The sequence below is a fragment of the Aegilops tauschii genome, chromosome 5 (genome assembly GCF_002575655.3).
Source record: "Aegilops tauschii subsp. strangulata cultivar AL8/78 chromosome 5, Aet v6.0, whole genome shotgun sequence".
Lineage (NCBI taxonomy): Eukaryota > Viridiplantae > Streptophyta > Magnoliopsida > Poales > Poaceae > Aegilops > Aegilops tauschii.
In genome coordinates, this window is record NC_053039.3 from 56786725 (window position 1) to 56804785 (window position 18061).

The 18061-nt window shown below is 49.4% G+C and overlaps 1 protein-coding gene across 1 annotated transcript; it reads left to right on the forward strand.

Moving 5' to 3' along the window:
* Positions 1-4272: 4272 nt before the first annotated feature.
* On the forward strand, positions 4273-5679 carry LOC141022553 (protein FAR1-RELATED SEQUENCE 5-like). Its single transcript, XM_073498814.1, has one exon. The coding sequence runs from the start codon at positions 4273-4275 to the stop codon at positions 5677-5679; it is 1407 nt and encodes a 468-aa protein (XP_073354915.1).
* The last annotated feature ends 12382 nt before the right edge of the window (positions 5680-18061 follow it).

Genomic DNA, 18061 nt, shown 5'->3' on the forward strand with positions numbered 1-18061 from the left:
AATCAGCTTGTTTCTCTTTTGAACTAACAGATTCTGTGTAGTGAACTCAACCTGTTTGTGGCTATTTTTTCTCAGTGGAAATTTTGTGATCTGAGACCACTTCCTCTCAGCCTTATACCCTTTTGAACTGATGCCTTCAATTTTTTGACACGATCTTTTTTCTACATAAACAAAATTAACTAAAGAGAAGCTCCTTCACCTGGAAGATGTACTGAAAATGCACGCTAAAGTGACCTGAAGAACCACCAATTGTTGAACTGAAATACACAAGAGAAGGAGCATTTACATCCAGGGTAACTCTACGTTACATAACAATAACTGAGCATATATGTCTATAAGTTGAAGGGTAACGGACCTCAAGATGCCATTTCCTCTCAGCCTTATACATCTTCCTTCCAACATTCATCTATTTTTGAGTTGCTGCCTTCGATTTTTTTTACGCATCATGCCAACAGAAAATGGACCAAAATTTCAAAGATGAACTGAAAAAGATGGAACATAATTTGAGTAGAGATGGATGATGGCAAATGATGAGCAGCACGTTTGCTTCTCTTCTTGGCCTAAACTGTACAGACACAAAGGATCTGCCCCGGCATAGCTAATTGAGATCTCTAGCTAATTAACCCAACCACAGGCCACATCCCATCACACAACACTTTGCATACACACATTTATCTATTCCCAGAAATTCTTTTACTGAAGTTAAGAGGAACAAGTTTGAGATTATCAGTAGTACACCCACCATACCAAGTTCTGAACTGAACCTCTTGGCGTTCAAAAGTTCAGAAACTGAACTTCTTTTGTAGTTCTCCACGTGCGCTGGGTTGTCGGGGCGGCATTGAACCGGCACTCGTGGCGGACGTGAACGGCCTGGGGTGTCGGAGTTGAACGGCCTACGCGCTGAAGTGGCGGGGCGCATAGCTAGCAGGAGGCTCGGACAGCGGCGGGGTGCGGGGTGGCCGGGCGGCGGTGGGACGCGGGCGGTGCGTGGGATGGCAGGTGGCGGCAGGGCGCGGAATAAATAAGTGCACAAGAGATATTTCTTTAGCAAGATATTTTCACGGAACAGGCAAACCAAACTTTTTCAATGAACTGTTTTAGGTTTATGTGTTCAAACTTGCAAACTTTCCGGACTAGTACTTAGCTCGCTTGTCATTTTTCACTTCACTATGGGATCAGAAATGCACAACATATACAAACATTAACACAAGGATCAATTGGGGCAAACAACAGAACACAAAACTGAACATCAAGGAGATAAATAGCAATAGTCTTTGAACTGAATTAAAATTCTAATTGAACTAGATTAAATTTAGAAACTGAACCAAGTGTGTCACGAGTTAGTCAATGTGGAAGATCATTCCATTTGCTATCTATCTATCTCTCTCACATCACCCTGCTGCAGCAACAAACAGCAGCAGCACACAAACACGCACACACAACAAGTAGCTAGCAAGCAGCAGGGGCTTCAGGCAACAGGAGACATCAGCCAACAGCAGACAGTACTACCATTTTCTGAACTCTCCTTTTCTTTGATCTTTTTATTCCTCGAACTTCCACCGGTGAACCCGTGAACTTATCTGCTTTTATAATTTTAACTTTTTCATAATAGTCATACCATGTGTATACAGCAAGAGTACCCTCATATCTCAATTTCTATGTCTCATACAATAGCATTAACCATAATTGAGAAAAAGGAGGATTTTGCATACACGCCGACGGTGCTAATGCCAAATATAATCTAGACATGCTCAACATCCAGTAAGGATGAAAAAAATGCAATTCATATTGTTAATAGATCATACAGCCTCAGAATTCCGTACTTAACTATTTGACAACATGTCACGTATTCAGTGCATCCAAGGTAGGACGAAAAATCTAAAATCCTACTGCAGCAATATAGCGAACATATGGCGGGCATGCATTTTATGTGCTACCCACCGCCCAAGGTTAATTCCCCTAGAAGAACGAGAGAAAACTAAATCCCTAATTAACATGTCAGATCAATAGATATGTTCTCAGCTTGCTGTACAAGATCAAAGCAATAAATAGGACTATTACAAAGAGGGCCTTGCTTCGGTAGACCCCCCCCTCCCCCCCCCCCCAACAAAACGTAGAAGGGCAGTATGGTCATACGAAAGAAGGGTATGCCCACCTCGTATTATACAATTGTGGATAACGTACATAGACCGCGTGCATGCGAAAAAAAAACACAAACAAACTGTCAGCACGATCTACTCGCCCGCCCACCCCGTCTACTCGCCCGGCCCATCCGATCGCCGCCGCCGCGGATCGCCGCCCTCCGACCCGGTCCTCCGCCGCCGTCCGAGCCCGTCCGACGCCGCCGTCGCCGTCCCAACGGCATGCGTCGCCGCATCTCACCGTCATCGTCCACCGCCCGGACGTGAAGGCCCGTCTACTCGCCCACCCACCCCGTCTACTCGCCCGTCCGATCGCCGCCCTCCGACCCCGTCCAACGTCGCCGTCCCAACGGCGTGCATCGCCGCATCTCTCCGTCATCATCCACCGCCCGGACGTGAAGGGCCCGACGTGCCACGCCGCCTCCGCACCACTCTCCCCACCCCCCGTCACGGATCCTGCCAAACATCCGGCCGGTGGCTCGTCGTGCACGTCGCCGGCTGCTAGATTGAAGGCGGGGACAGCTGCCGTCGTCGAACGCCGGCGACGCCTACACCGCGGGGCAAGGTTTTTCATCTAAACCTAGCTGGCATGATGGATGGAAGTTAGGGCTAGTTAAGTGGCAAATCTAGGATGTAAGTGGAGGGCAGGCTTAATTTAAAGATCGCTATATTTTTTTCATGACGACATCACACAATATGCACACACCGCTGGGCAACCTCAACTAGTTGTTTCACACAACACTAAAAAGTTTTGTTTGAACCATTGCATTAAGAAAAAAATTCATGGTAGCTGTTGGGTTCATGGATTACACGTCTTTCTCTTTTTTTGCAAACCAACATGAGTTTTTGTCCTTGTTGTAATCAACACTTCAAATGTTTTGCAGTTCTGTGAGTTAGGCGTGTTGACATGGAGAAAGAATCCGCATTCGGGAGGGACGAGAATGATACTGATAAGGTGACTAAGATTGATAACGAAAATTTGAACGAAGATGATGACAGCAGCGACAATGATTCAGTCTCGTCATATGATATCTTACCTCCGGATGATTTTCATAATAATGAACATGGCGCAAATAGTGAAAACGTAAGTGGCGTATATTTTGATTTTATTTTTGAATTTGCAAAGTATGGCATGGCTAACTATATATCTTTGTGTACAAATTTGCAGGAAGATGTGGATGTTGACAATGTGCAACATAGTTGGCAGGAATCATTTGCAGATAACTTGAGCCAGGTTAGTTGATAGATGTTGTACATCGATCAATACTATGATTTAAATGATAGTAATTGACATCTATATTTTCAAATGAATGTTGTAGGAGGAGTCAGATGGTCCTAGCGTTGATCACGATGAGGGAGAGATCGATAATGAGGAGGCTCAAAGGCAGCAGAAGATGCTTGAGACACATTGGAAGGTCATGGCTATGACCTTTCGGTCGCAAGGGGATGCATACATATTCTACAACAATCACGCCAGAGAGCACGGGTTTAGCATCAGGAAACAGAAGGTGAAACGAGGTGCTTCGGGAATGATACAGTACCGGCGGTTTCTTTGCTCCAGGGCAGGGAGAAGGCAGAGCAAGTTCATAACCATGGAGGGCCGCAAGCGCAGGCTTAGACCGGAGACTCGTTGCGACTGCGGTGCACATATGGTGGTGAAGCTGGACAGAGAACGTGGCGTTTGGTTCGTCGCATCATTCGTGGATGATCACAACCACGCGATGGCTCGGCCCGACGAGGTTTGTTTTTTGTGGTCACACAGACGGATTGGAGATGGCCAGAGGGCCGAGATATTGGCGATGGAAGCGGCCGGGATAAGAAAGCATATTATAATGGACAACTTCATCAGCAGATACGGTTCGTACGATAAGTGCGGGCTTATCAGGAGGGACATTTACAATCTTTGTTGCAGAGAAAAAATGAAGCTCATTGCAAAGGGTGATGTAGAGACGGCAATTGGCATTATGAGGAGCAGGAAGGAGAAGGACCCTGAGTTTTTTTTGAGTATGTGCATGACAAGGAAGGGCAACTGAAGAATATGTTCTGGTGCGATGCACAGTCGCGGAGGGACTATCAGGACTACGGAGATGTGGTCGTGTTTGATAGCACGTATAAGATGAACAGACACGGTATGCCGTTCGTCCCCTTTGTCGGAGTTAACAACCACCGTTGCACCACAGTGTTTGGTTGTGCCATCATTGCTGACGAGACGGAAGGGACATACGTGTGGCTACTGCAGACATTTATGAAGGCAAACTGTCAGGTGAAGCCAAAGTCAATAATCACAGACGGTGACGCTGCAATGATCCGGGCTATTCGGACTATCCTTTCAGATGTTTTCCATCGTCTTTGCTCCTGGCATATCGAGAAAAATATGCAGAGGCACCTGCATTACAAGTCACTCGATGAGTTCAGATCGCTCCTGTACTATGCCACCTCTCAAGCGAACTTTGAGCAGAGATGGAAAGCTTTCTATGATAAGTGGAAGACGGATAGAACTGAAGAGTGGCTTGACAGGATGTACAGGAAGAGGAGACTTTGGGCAGCTTCATATCTTTCCGATGGTTTTTTCCTTGGTATGCGAAGTAACCAGAGGAGTGAAAGCCTCAACTCCTGCCTTCACCACCTAGACTATGGTATGACAATTGTTGATTTGGTGGTGCATTATGAGAACTGTATAGTTCCCCTGCGTGAGAACGAGGCGTACGATGACTGCGAGGCATTCCAGAAGGAACCACCGTCGGTTACTGAATATAAGGCCCTTGAGGAGCATGCCGCCAAAGTATTCACACCTGCTAATTTCTACATCCTCCAAGATGATTTGCATAAGATGGGTCAGCTGGAGATATTTGAGACGCTCGTGGGAATTGGGCGTCAGACATTCATGGTGACATGGAAGGATAACCACAAGTTCAGGTACAATGTTGTTTATGAACCACGTAACTCAGAAGAAACTATTACATGCAGTTGTCTTAGGATGGTTCGGAAAGGGCTGCCATGCAAACACATTCTGTTTGTTCTCCATCATCTGAACTTAACTGAAATACCAAAGTGTTGTGTCCTGCATCGGTTGTCCAAACATGCGAGAGATGGGTTGCCTGTGCAGCAGAAGAGTGATATGTTTGGATGGGGTTGGTCAGGGCCATTGGAGATAGAACGGTATAGTGCAATAACCATTAAAACCGCAGAAGCTGCTCATGTTGCAGCAAATGATCCCTTCTTGTTCGACGAGTTGATGAAGTGTCTGGACAACATAATAGCGCAGAAAAAGATTTCAGAGGAGGAACTTATAGGAAGTAGAAGGTATGCTATGCTTAAGAAGGAGGCAAGTCAGGCACAACAAGTTGAGCCTGGTATTGGTGATCCTCAGAAAGTTTCGACGAAGGGTGCACCTAAGAAGGGGCGGTCGAAGGGTGGCCCCGATGTTACAAAGAATGGTAGGCCAAAAGATTTTATAGAGAAGAAAAGTGGTCCTTTGTGCAGTCTGTGTAGTCTCGCAGGTCATAACAAGGCTACATGTAGTCTGAACGAGAAATGAGTTGCTACCTTTTTGTTTTTTTATGTTGCCAATTTGATTCTACCGACTATATTTTTCTCACCCAATTTTTTATATTTTGTTCAGGAATCGGGCGTAGAGAAGCAGCTTGGTTGGTTAGAAGAATAAAAGTGGTCGCACGAGTCATGTCTAAATAACCTATGCTATGTTTATTCGCACATGTGTGCCAGAAAACTTGATTTGTACTGTTACGTGATGATTTGTACTATTTATATATGCAGTTTCGAAATTTTGTTTATTTTTTTTGATGATTTGTACATCTGATTTGTACTTCTTATACTGTGATAAAATGCGGCCGGACGCTGCTATTTTGTATTGTGATTCCCTTTGTACTGTTATGAAATGTATGCGGCCGGCCGCTGCTTCTGTCCAAAATAGCAAGTTCGAAAAAAAATGCCCAAATACCTCTGCCGGGCCCATAGTAGCAGGCAGAACCTGCCCAAATCTAGCCCGAAGGCGACTAGGGCGTCCGGTTCAGCCCACTAATGGGCCCAGACACGGGGTCCTACGGGGCTGCGGGTACTAAGTAGAGAGGAGCTCGGTGGAGGGGGCGGAGGCAGGTATTTAAGTCGGTCCTCGACGGCCCCCGCTTCCGAGGTGGGACTAAACACTGAGTTCAGCGGCGCGCGGGGGAGGGGAGTGGGCGTGGGCCGGGGGAGGGGGTGAGTGGCGGCGTGCCTTCATTGGGCCAAACTGGGCCGACCCGAGACAACGCAAATTAGGCCTCCTCAGCCTTGCGGCGACCGCGTGCAGCGTGGGGCGCAATGGGGGCGCCATCTTTAGTACCACCTCGGAAGCCGGGGGGCGCGAGGAGCGGCTTAAATAGCTGCCTCCGCCCCCTCCACCGAGCTCCTCTCTTATCCACGCCCGCAGCCCCGTTGGACCCCATTGCCAGGCCCATTAGTGGGCTCTATCAGCCGCCCGAGTCGCCCCCTTCGGGCTTGATTTGGGTATGATCTGTTTGCTACTATGGGCCCGGCTGCGGTGGTTGGGCATTTTTTTTCTAAGTTTTTTTTGACAGAAAGCAAAGCAGCCGGCGTCCGCATTACATCACAGTACAAAATACAAAACATTATAAAAAAGCAGCAAAGCAGCCGGCGTCCGCATTACATCACAGTACAAAATACAAAACATTATAAAAAAGCAGCGCCAGGCCGGCCACGGCGGCGTAATCATCACACTATATAACAAGTTGAAAAATCATCACCCACAATGATGCAAATAAGAGTGTCACCGACAATAATGCAAATAAGAGTGACATTGAAAAATAGATATTGTAGCAAATACCGACCACGGCACATTTATTTAGTTGCGGAACATGCTAAACCATGCCACATTACAATATAGAGATGTCTTATTATGAAAATTATATCAAGTACCGACAACGACACGTTTATTTAGTGGAGATAATAGCCAACGCCCCATCCTCCGACTCATTTCTTCTCCATGATCTTGAGGATCTTCTCTTTCACAACTTCCTTCGTGTTGCACTCTGAAAAAAGTATTTCAGCTAGAATGCGTCCCCTTGAAGCATTAACCTCATCTTGATCAAACTCAAATGTCCAATCATCTCCGTCCCAGTTTTGAACGCATTTCACCACGAAAAGACCACAAGAGACTCTGCAAGAAACCACAAGTCAATTATTGATGGATCAGACAAGTACATACTAATTCAACATTTGCAACATACCCGTCTGTTTGTGACGGCATATCGTACTCCCTTATTGGCCAGGATGATACGTCAAGATGTTCCGTTTCAATAAGAGCATTCACCTCCTTTGTATCATTTGCTATTTCTGCCCTCTGAAATAAAAATGACAAATCCATATGAAGTACGTTTCGAACAACTATATATTGTTTTATGTAACGTTGCAAGCTTACCAGCTTAGCAATCTTTGCAAGAACTCTTTTGCTGAATTTACCAGTAGAGTTTAAAACTTGAAACTCTTTTTTCTTGTTGTGCATAAGAACTGTTATCCAATGATTTTCTTCCACATGAAAAGGAAAGTATGCCTACAACAAAGTTTATTCATGTTGGTGTACACACAGATGTACTACGAATGATCATACTAAACTGAAGTACCTTATCTTTGATGAAATACTCTTCAGTAACTCTAGACACCATTTTAGTTTGGTTTGTGAAGTGATCCATAAAATGCCTCTTAGAGTTGTTAACCTTTCCATCAGCACGAAGAATAAGCCAGTGGGACACCCAAGATGATAATATGTGACGGTCAACACGAGGATTATGGGTCTGCATATGGTTGCAATAACTATTGATGACCTACAAAATAACATAACATCAATACGCCTATTAGATAATTTATGTAAATGACATGTACAACTTAATAAATTATTGCTAATACTTACACCGCCATGCAACCACTTTTTCGAAATGATGGCTTCAAGCATTTCAGGTGTACATGTTTCCCCACCAATTCCCGTCATGTGCACGACAGTTTTGCTGCAAAGCTTCTCCGAGTCTGCCAGTGTCCGGATATAAACCTTCGCGGCCTCTATGTGATCCTCATTAATGTAATCAGTATTAATCATAATAGCTCTTATATCAAACAGACCTAAAATAGTAAGAAACAATGAGTTAATAAAATGTGCATGCAAGGACAGAAGTATGTTGCAAGAATAAATTACCTAACACTTACTTTTCTTTGCACGTTTACGTCCACCGTTCTGCTGGTAAGGTGAAAGACAATATTTTGACTGTTTCCTCTTGCATTTCCCATCATTCTCCTTCCCATCATTCTCCGGAGTGCCATTTTCTTTCGCATTTTTAATACGGGTGTTCAGACTATCCATACTAATCTCCTCAGATTTATCGGCGCTAGACCCGTCTGACACTTCATTCATATTCTTGGGGGTTGAAGTAATAGCCGGAAAGTCATTCGTGTCTACCGTCGCAAGAGATGGGTTGGGTGAATTAGCATTGTCCTCAATAACGAAGGGGTCTCCTTCGTCTCCTGTACCAGGTGTGTTGTGATGCACACCTTTCTCACGCGCCAATTTATTCCCGTTCCCAGTGGTGAAGGATGCGTCCACCCTGTTGTCCATATCTTCTTTTGCAGGAGTTGATTTTACATCTGTCCAATATTTTGATGATTTGTATTTTGATGGACCATACTTCCCCACCCAGTCTTCACTATGCTCCACAAACTCAATGTCATCATCAGACCCCTTGTTTGGCTTGAATACAAGACCTTTCTTCTCCAGCTTCTCCACTACTATCTGCAATGACACATCGAAAGCATTAACTACATGCATAAATTATGAATAATCCAATGTAAACTGAACATCACTCATATTACCTCCGCGCATTTTTGAGGGAGAAGTCTAATTTCTTTTTGCATATCTTTGATGCATTTCATCACTTGATCTAATGTACTATCCCTGCTCGATGAAGCTTCATCTCTATTATCTTTCTTTTTTTGGGCACGATCTTCTTGCTCTAATTCTTCCTCCGCCTTTCTTCCTGGTTGAGCAATTAATGTCTGCCTGTACTTCTCACTTATCACGTCATCAATCTGTGACAGGTAAAATCAATATAAATTTCTCAACATATAAATAGTAACATAAGTGCATGCAGTACGAAATAGTAACATATGAATAGTAACTTACCGTCCCATTACCACGGCCGTATGACGTGTCGTACGCGTCATGCTTCTTAGCCTCATCTTCTGACCAATTAAGCATCAACGGATATTCATGAGCCAATGGATCAAATGCCTCATCATCCAGTGGCTGCACTTTCTCCCAAAACAAGTACTGCATGAACATGAAGTATATTAGCAATATTTTTTCACAAACTATAGTTCGAAAGAAACAAATATAACATAAGATTTACCTGTAGGAGGGCAAGGTTTCCGATCGGCCAAGTAAATCTTGTAAGATCTGATAAGGTCTTTGTGAAGCCTTCAACGCAAACGCGTTCCAATTAAATGCTTTGATGGCCTCCACATCGTGCACTAACTTGTAATAAGCATTAGGAACTTCTTTCGTGGACTGCGGTGCAAGAACCGTGCCTAGAAGAACCAGAACAATTCTACGGAGAAAATCATCATCGTACGTGCCACTGGTAACGATGTTCTCAATCAGCTCGTCTATCATCATTTCCCCCGTATTGGAATCTAGAAAGCGACTAGGCACCTTCACCTTCGCCTTTAACCCCCCTTTTCCTAGCGCTTTCATGGCATCTTTGCCCTTGTTCTGTAGCCCGAAAATGTCAAACACATCTTCGGTGCGCAATGATATCGCACCATTTTTTGATGGCATGATGAACCTTTTTCTGTCCAACGCATATGATTTAATAATGAACTTGAGCAAACATTTTCGCATGAGCACACTAGGAATCATCAGCATTTTTTCCAGACTAGTGCTTGCAAAACGCTTTTTCTGCCTAGAGTTTAGTTTCCTGACCAAGAGACACCACTTCTCAACCGAACAAAAAATATCTCCGTACTCCACCGTCGCTAGGAATAGGAGCAAAAATAATGTTAGCTACTTTATATGGGTACATGATAAACATGATGAATGCATAGTACCTCGTGCCATGGGATCAGGGCCGGCCCTGGGGACGACGGCACGGTGGCATTGGTGGCAGATGGCGTCGGTCGCAACCTGCAAATAAAATTCATAGATATATAACCTCATTCACATTACATATTTCAAGGTGCAACTTAGGGTGTGTTTGGGAAAACTACACTATAGCCAAACACTTAGGTGGTTTTGACATAACTAAGAAAAACTATGGTATCTACAGTGCATGTATCAGCCACTCATGCATGCATGTACTTACGCAGTACTTAGTGCACTAACTACACACTCTAATGATCTAGGATAAAAAATTCTAGGATCAAGGTTATCCATGATAAAGCACATGAAACATGGCGTCGGCGTTACGTGGCGACGGGGGCGACGGCGTTACGTGGCGACGGGGGCGACGGCGTCGGCCGCAGATGGCGTCGGGGTAGATCGTGTCGGGGCAGTCTCTGTCTGGTGCGTCGGCGTGAGCTGGCGTCGGTGGCAGATGGCGTCGGCGTGAGGTGGCGTCAGGGGCGGCGTCGGCCGCAGATGGCGTCGGGGGAGGCGATCGTGGCGTCGGCGTGAGGTGGCGTCGGCCGCAGATGGCGTCGGGGGAGGCGATCGTGGAGGCGGCGTCAGGTGTCGTCGGGGGCAGCGTCGGCCGCAGATGGCGTCGGGGGAGGCGATCGTGGAGGCGGCGTGGACTGGCGATCGTGGAGGCGTGGAGGCGGCGTCCGCTTGGCCTTTGACCCCTGATGGATATGCATGTATACCCGGGGCCTATCAATTAATTTTTTTTCTAAGAACCCATTCATTAGTTTTTTTCCCAATCATTACTTGCGTTCGTTTTTTAAAACAACCATTATCAAAAATACATTGATTGATAGGTACTTTTTTTCACTCCGCCAAATGTCACGAGACTTTTTCCACACGTTGGCATCACCGTCGACAGCACCCACGCCAATTTTCATATTTTTCGGACGCTCGATGCATTTTCTAGGGTTTTCCCGGTCAAAAATCAATAAAACACTGGCCGGACGTGACGCAACGTTCGTTTTGTATCCGTTTTCGTTCCAACCTTGCGTGGGGGCCTACGTTGGCCATGCCCATGTGTACGCACACTTTGGTGCACTTGCATGCATGCGATCACGTAGCCCCAGTGCAACTAGCTACTTTTTGGTCTGCCGGAGAGGGGGTTCCCAACTATGGTTTTTTTCCTACTCCGTTGAAACTTTTTCCACACGATGGCATCACCATCCACAGAACCCACGCCAATTTGCATATTTTTCCGACGCTCAATGCATTTTCTAGGGTTTTCCCGGTCAAAAATCAATAAAACACTGGCCGAACGTGACGCAACGTTCGTTTTGTATCCGTTTTCGTTCCAACCTTGCGTGGGGGCCTACGTTGGCCGTGCCCACGTGTACGCACACTTTGGTGCACTTGCATGCATGCGATCACGTAGCCCCAGTGCAACCAGCTACTTTTCGGTCTGCCGGAGAGGGGGTTCCCAACTACGGTTTTTTTCCTACTCCGTCAAACATCACGAAACTTTTTCCACACGATGGCATCACCATCCATAGCACCCACACCAATTTGCATATTTTTTCGACGCTCAATGCATTTTCTAGGGTTTTCCCGGTCAAAAATCAATAAAACACTGGCCGGACGTGACGCAACGTTCGTTTTGTATCCGTTTTCGTTCCAACCTTGAGTGGGGGTCTACGTTGGCCGTGCCCATGTGCACGCACACTTTGGTGCACCTGCATGCATGCGATCACGTAGCCCCAGTGCAACCAGCTACTTTTCGGTCTGCCGGAGAGGGGGTTCCCAACTACGGTTTTTTTCCTGCTCCGTCAAACGTCACGGAACTTTTTCCACATGATGGCATCACCATCCACAGCACCCACGCCAATTTGCATATTTTTCCGACGCTCAATGCATTTTTTAGGGTTTTCTCGGTCAAAAATTAATAAAACACTGGCCGGACGTGACGCAACGTTTGTTTTGTATCCGTTTTCATTCCAACCTTGCGTGGGGGCCTACTTTGGCCGTGCCCACGTGTACGCACACTTTGGTGCACTTGCATGCATGCGATCACGTAGCCCCAGTGCAACCAGCTACTTTTCGGTCTGCCGGAGAGGGGGTTCCCAACTACGGTTTTTTTCTACTCCGTCAAACGTCACGAAACTTTTTCCACACGTTGGCATGACCATCCACAGAACGCACGGCAATTTTCGGTATTTTTTGACGTCCGATGCATTTTCTAGGGTTTTCTAGGCGAGAGTACCCTAAACCGCTGTCCGGACGTGCCGCGACGTGTGTTTCTTGTGTGATTTCGTTCATATCATGCGTGCAGGACTAAATTCGGGATGCGCACACACTCGCAAAATTTCATTTCATTACATGCATTCAATCACGTACCTTTACATTGAGCATCGTTACTAATTTCTTATGTTTTACCATATATTCGTGTACAAATGCATCATCAAATCAATACTCTCAAATGAAATGGACAAAACAAATTTCACTCAAATTTCATTCAACATAGATAAGATATTTTACATACTCGAGCGAACTCGATGATGATAAGTTCGTACATAAAGTCTAGTTCGTACATAAAGTCTAGTACTTAGACTTAGAACGACATAACCAAATTAACTAAACAACACAATAAAAAAACTACTCGGCGTTGCTATCAACGAGGTCAATCACGGCCGGGCCGTTGCCGCCGTCATCGTCGCTGCTGGACCAGTTCGCGACGTCGTCCCAGTCCACCGGGACGTCGTCCGAATCCTCTTCCTCCTCCGCCGTCGGCGCCTGCTGCCACTCCGGCGGCACCTGCTGCCACTCCGGCGGCGCCATCGCCGCCTGCTGCGCCGCCATCGCCGCCTGCTGCGCCGCCAACGCCTCGGCCGCCTGAATCCTCTTCCTTCACCGCCGCCGCAACCTCCGACGCCCGTACGGCCACGTGGTACCCCGGGGTGTCATCCGGATCGCCGTCCTCGCGGAGGATGACCTGCTCCGGCGGCAGCTCTATCTCCGGCGGCGAGGGAGGGGCGGCCGGCGCGGGCGCCGGTGCCGGCTGCGCACCGTGGCCGCCGCCACGTCTGCGGCGATTGTGCAGTGGAGGCGGTGCGCGAAGACGGCCGCTGCGGCCCGTCAGGTCGGGGGTCACGCCGGCCGCCGCAAGGCGGAAGGCTGCCATGACCTCCCAATAGTCTTTCCCGTGCCAAAAATTCTTCCGGCCTTCGATGTTGTGTCGGCCGCCGCTGTGGTTGCGGAGCTCCTCCTCCGTCGCGCCGGGACCCGGCGTCGCGTAGCCGTCCGCGTCGATCTTCCAGTTGCAGGGAAGACGACAGCCCGGCGGCACGGGGAGGCAGTAGCGGTGGAGCTCCACCGTCTCCGGCACTCCGATGCTCATCGGCCATGCACCGGGTTTGTCGTCGTCGTCGCCACCATCGGTGCTGCTGCTGGCGCGGAAGAACGCCATCAACGGTGGTCGTCGGTGGGACGGGTGCGGGTGTGGGCGTGGGAGGGACGGGGTGGGCGTCAGAGGGACGGGCTGGGCCTTTATAAAGCGGCGGGCTGCGGGCGGAGCGATGCGGGGGAGGGGAGGTGGCGGGTGGGACGCCGGGGCTATTAACGTCGGCGCGTTAATGACCGCGCGGCAGGCGGGCAGGCGCTTTGACCCTCGGCCGCCGCGAACGACGCGTCCGAAGGGGGCATGCCAGGCGGCGGGGCAAACCAGGCGGCGGGCCTGTCGGCTGGCAAGCGAGGAGGCGGCAGCGGTGGCGTCCGGCAGGCGAGGAGCCGACAGCGGCGGCAGGCGGCAGCGGTGGCGTCCTGCAGGCGCAGCGGCAGGCGGCAGCGGTCGCGCGACAGGCGAGGAGCCGACAGCGGTGGTGTCCGGCAGGCGGCACGCGCGTGAAACCGCCTGCGTGCATGCGCGCCTCGGGCGGCGTGGTTGGCGGACGGCAGGGGCCGCGACGGGTGCGGGCTGGCGTGGAGCGGGGGACGTGGGGGGTGGGTCCGCGACGGGTGCGATGCGGCGCGGATGACGCGCATGCACGTGGACTGCGGGGCTGCCGCGTTGATCGCGGGCGGGCCGCGCGGGCACGTCTGCATGCCTGCCACGTCACCAGGCGCGTGCGGACGGACGGTTTAATTTTTTTCCCTCGTGGGCGGGCGGCCGGCGCCATGCATTTTAGTCCCACCTCGCCCGCGGAAGAACGCCGCGACCGGCTTAAATAGCCGCGTCAGTTAACCCATGCATGGTCATATTTAACAATGTGATGTAACGTTACTTACCTGCCCGGGCGGTGCACTGCACTGTCCGGGCAGTGCCCGGGCAGTTATGTAATGTTACATCACATTATTAAATATGTTTTTTATTTTTTCTATAATATTGTCAATTCGTGTATTTTTTTAGGTCAGACAAAAGACGCGAGGCCACTATGTTTTTTTGACTCCGCCAAATGGCACACAACTTTTTTCACACGTTGGCATCACCGTTGACAGCACCCACGCCATTTCGCATATTTTTCCGACGCTCGATGCATTTCCTAGGATTTTCCCGGTGAAAATGCCCTGAAACACGGGCCGGACGTGACGCAACGTTCGTTTTGTGTCCGTTTTCGTTCCAACCTTGTGTGGGTCCTCACGTCAGCCGTGCCCATATGTCTGCCCACTTTGGTGCAATTGCATGCATGCGATCACGTATCCCTAGTGCAACGAGCTTCGTTTCGCTCTTCCAGAGGGGGTTCCCAACTACTTTTTTTACTCCGCCAAATGGCATGATACTTTTTCCACACGTTGGCATCACCCTCAACAGCACCCATGCCAATTTTCATATTTTTCCGACGCACGATACATTTCCCTAGGATTTTCCCGGTGAAAAACCCCTAAAACACTCGCCGGACGTGACGCAACGTTCGTTTTGTCTCCGTTTTTGTTCCAACCTTGCGTGGGGCCCTACGTCGGCCGTGCCCACATGTACGCACCCTTTCGTGCCATTGCATGCGTGCGATCACGTGGACTTTGTGCAACGAGCCCCGTTTCGGTCTACCGGAGGGGGGTTCCACACTAGGTTTTTTTTTGACTCCGTCAAACGGCACGATACTTTTTCCACACGTTGCCATCACCCTCGACAGCACCCACGCCAATTTTCATATTTTTCCGGCGCTCGATGCATTTCCTACGATTTTCCCGGTGAAAAACCCCTAAAACACTCGCCGGACGTGACGCAATGTTCGTTTTGTCTCCGTTTTCGTTCCAACCTTGCGTGGGGCCCTACGTCGGCCGTGCCCACATGTACGCACCCTTTCGTGCCATTGCATGCGTGCGATCACGTGGACTTTGTGCAACGAGTCCCGTTTCGGTCTACCGGAGGGGGGTTCCACACTTGATTTTTTTTTCACCTTCACAGTATGACCCCCAACCTTTTTCCACATACTCCAGGCACCATCGGGAGCACGCACGACAATTTTCATTATTTTTTGACGTCCGATGCATTTTCTAGGGTTTTTCGGGCGAAAATGCCCTAAAACATTGCCCCGACGTGACGCGACGTGCGTTCGGTATCCAATTTCGTTCATATCTTTCCTGGGGGCCTACATTGGGCATGCACACACCCTCGCAAAAAATTGTTTCATTTCATGCATGCGATTACGCACCCCTAGTGCAACCAGCACCGTTCCGGTGTGCCGGTCAGGCTACTCTCAAAGACGTTTTTTTTCACCTCGACGGAACGATCCCCAACTTTTTCCACGTACTCCAGGCATCATCGGGAGCATGCACGACAATTTTCATTATTTTCTGACGTCTGATGCATTTTCTACGGTTTTTCCGGTGAAAATATCCTAAAACACTGCCCGAACGTGACGCGACGTGCGTTCGGTGTCCGATTTCGTTCATATCTTGCATGAGGGCCTACATAGGGCATGCACACACCCTCGCAAAAAATTGTTTTATTTGATGCATGCGGTCACGCACCCCTAGTGCAACCAGCACCATCCATATCTTGCGTGTGCGGTATTTCATGTGTTTGTTCCACATTAATTATTCCAAACTTTTTTCACACATTCAATGATATCTATTGTTGCATATTACTATTCATAGATATCTTAAGAAAGCACAATTTTTTATTTAGATTCAAACATTTCAAATTCCATTCATATTTTTAGGATATTTTACATAAACTTGAACTGAATTTAAATTAAACATAAAAACAACTTAAACAACACTGCCCCCTAAACTAACTACTACTCATCGCTCTCCATCACAAGGTCGATGACCTGCACCATGTCGCCGTCGCCACCGTCGTCATCGTCCGAGCCTTCCTCCTCGCTCTGCTCCGCCGCAACCGCCGCCTGAACGGCCGCCAAGGCCGCCGCCTCCTCCTGGGCCTCCAACGCCGCCGCCGCGGCGGCCTCCTCCGCTGACTGCGCCAGGATCGCGAGGAGCCCGGGCGTGTCCTCCGAGTCGCCGTCCTGCTGGAGCGCCGCCTGCTCCGGCGGGATCACAACGTCGGCCGGGGCTGCTGGGGCGGGGGTGGGAGCGGGTATGCACCCGCGCGGCTCGGAGGGCCCGGCTCCACCAGAGAGATCACCGACAGGGAGCCCTCGGGCGGCGCGCTTGAAGGCGCCGATGACGTCGTCGAACCGCTTGCCCGTCCAAAAACGGCGGCGGCCCTTCTGGTTGTAGCGTCCCCCGGGGTGCGCGCGAAGCTCTGCCTTGGTCGCCGGTAGGCCCTGCGTGGGGAATCCGTCCGCGGAGATCCTCCACGGCCGCGGCACCTTCGCCGCCGGCGACACGTAGAGGCAGAACCGAGCGACGTCCTCCGTCTGCCCCAACGTGAGGCTCGACGGCCAGTGGCCGCCCGGTGCCGCGCCGTCGGAGTCCGAGTCGCTGGACGCCATCCCGTGCAGATCAGTCAAGAGAACGCGTGTGTGAAGAGGGAGAGGAGGGATGGACGGGCGGTGTGACCAAACTCGCCGCGCAGGGCGGGTTTTATAGCGTCGGGAATTAATGCGCGGCAGGTGAGGCGCCGTGGCGGGGCGGAGCGGGGCATTAAACTGCGGCAGGGAGGCGCCGGGCCGCGGCAGGCGCGGGCGCGGCAGTGCTGCCGTGCGGCAGCGACGCGGTCTGGTGGCAGGCGAGGTGCTGTCGGCCGGCAGCGGCGCGAGATGGGACGGGGCGGCGCGCGGAAGACGAGATCCCATGCAGCCGCATTGACCGCGAGCTGCCGCGTTGATCGCGGGCGAGTGGATAGACCACGATGGTAGGCGTGTGCGCAGTGGCCGGCCGGGTCGGTTGGACTAATAAATATCTACGCGTGGGCAGGCGGGATGACCAGACGAAAAAAATGGAACAACACTATGTGTATTTCTATACGTACACGACGCGGGCGGGCGGGTGGGCGGGCGTTCTCTTTTTCAAATAATCCCATCGCGCCCTTCGTTTTAAAGGGGTATCGGACAATCCTGACCATCCTTGTGTTGGAGGGGGTCTACCGAAGCAGAAGTGTAATAGTTATTTCACAGCTAGGTCAACCTTATGAGCAAAATTAAGCACTAGTACCGTTTTCTTGTCAAGCCTTAATACTTGGCTACAGGTAGCAAATGTTTGGGATCATTAATTTAACCAAGGTCACCAGCCATTACATACAGGCCCTCTAGCCTAGATAAATATAAGTTTCACCACAACCAAAATACAACTAATAGTCTAGATAAATATAAGTTATACATCACCAAAATATACAACTAGTTGCAGCTTCCAAAAGATGCCATGCAAGCAAGGTTAGAGGTTACAAACATTGCATGCTGGGAAC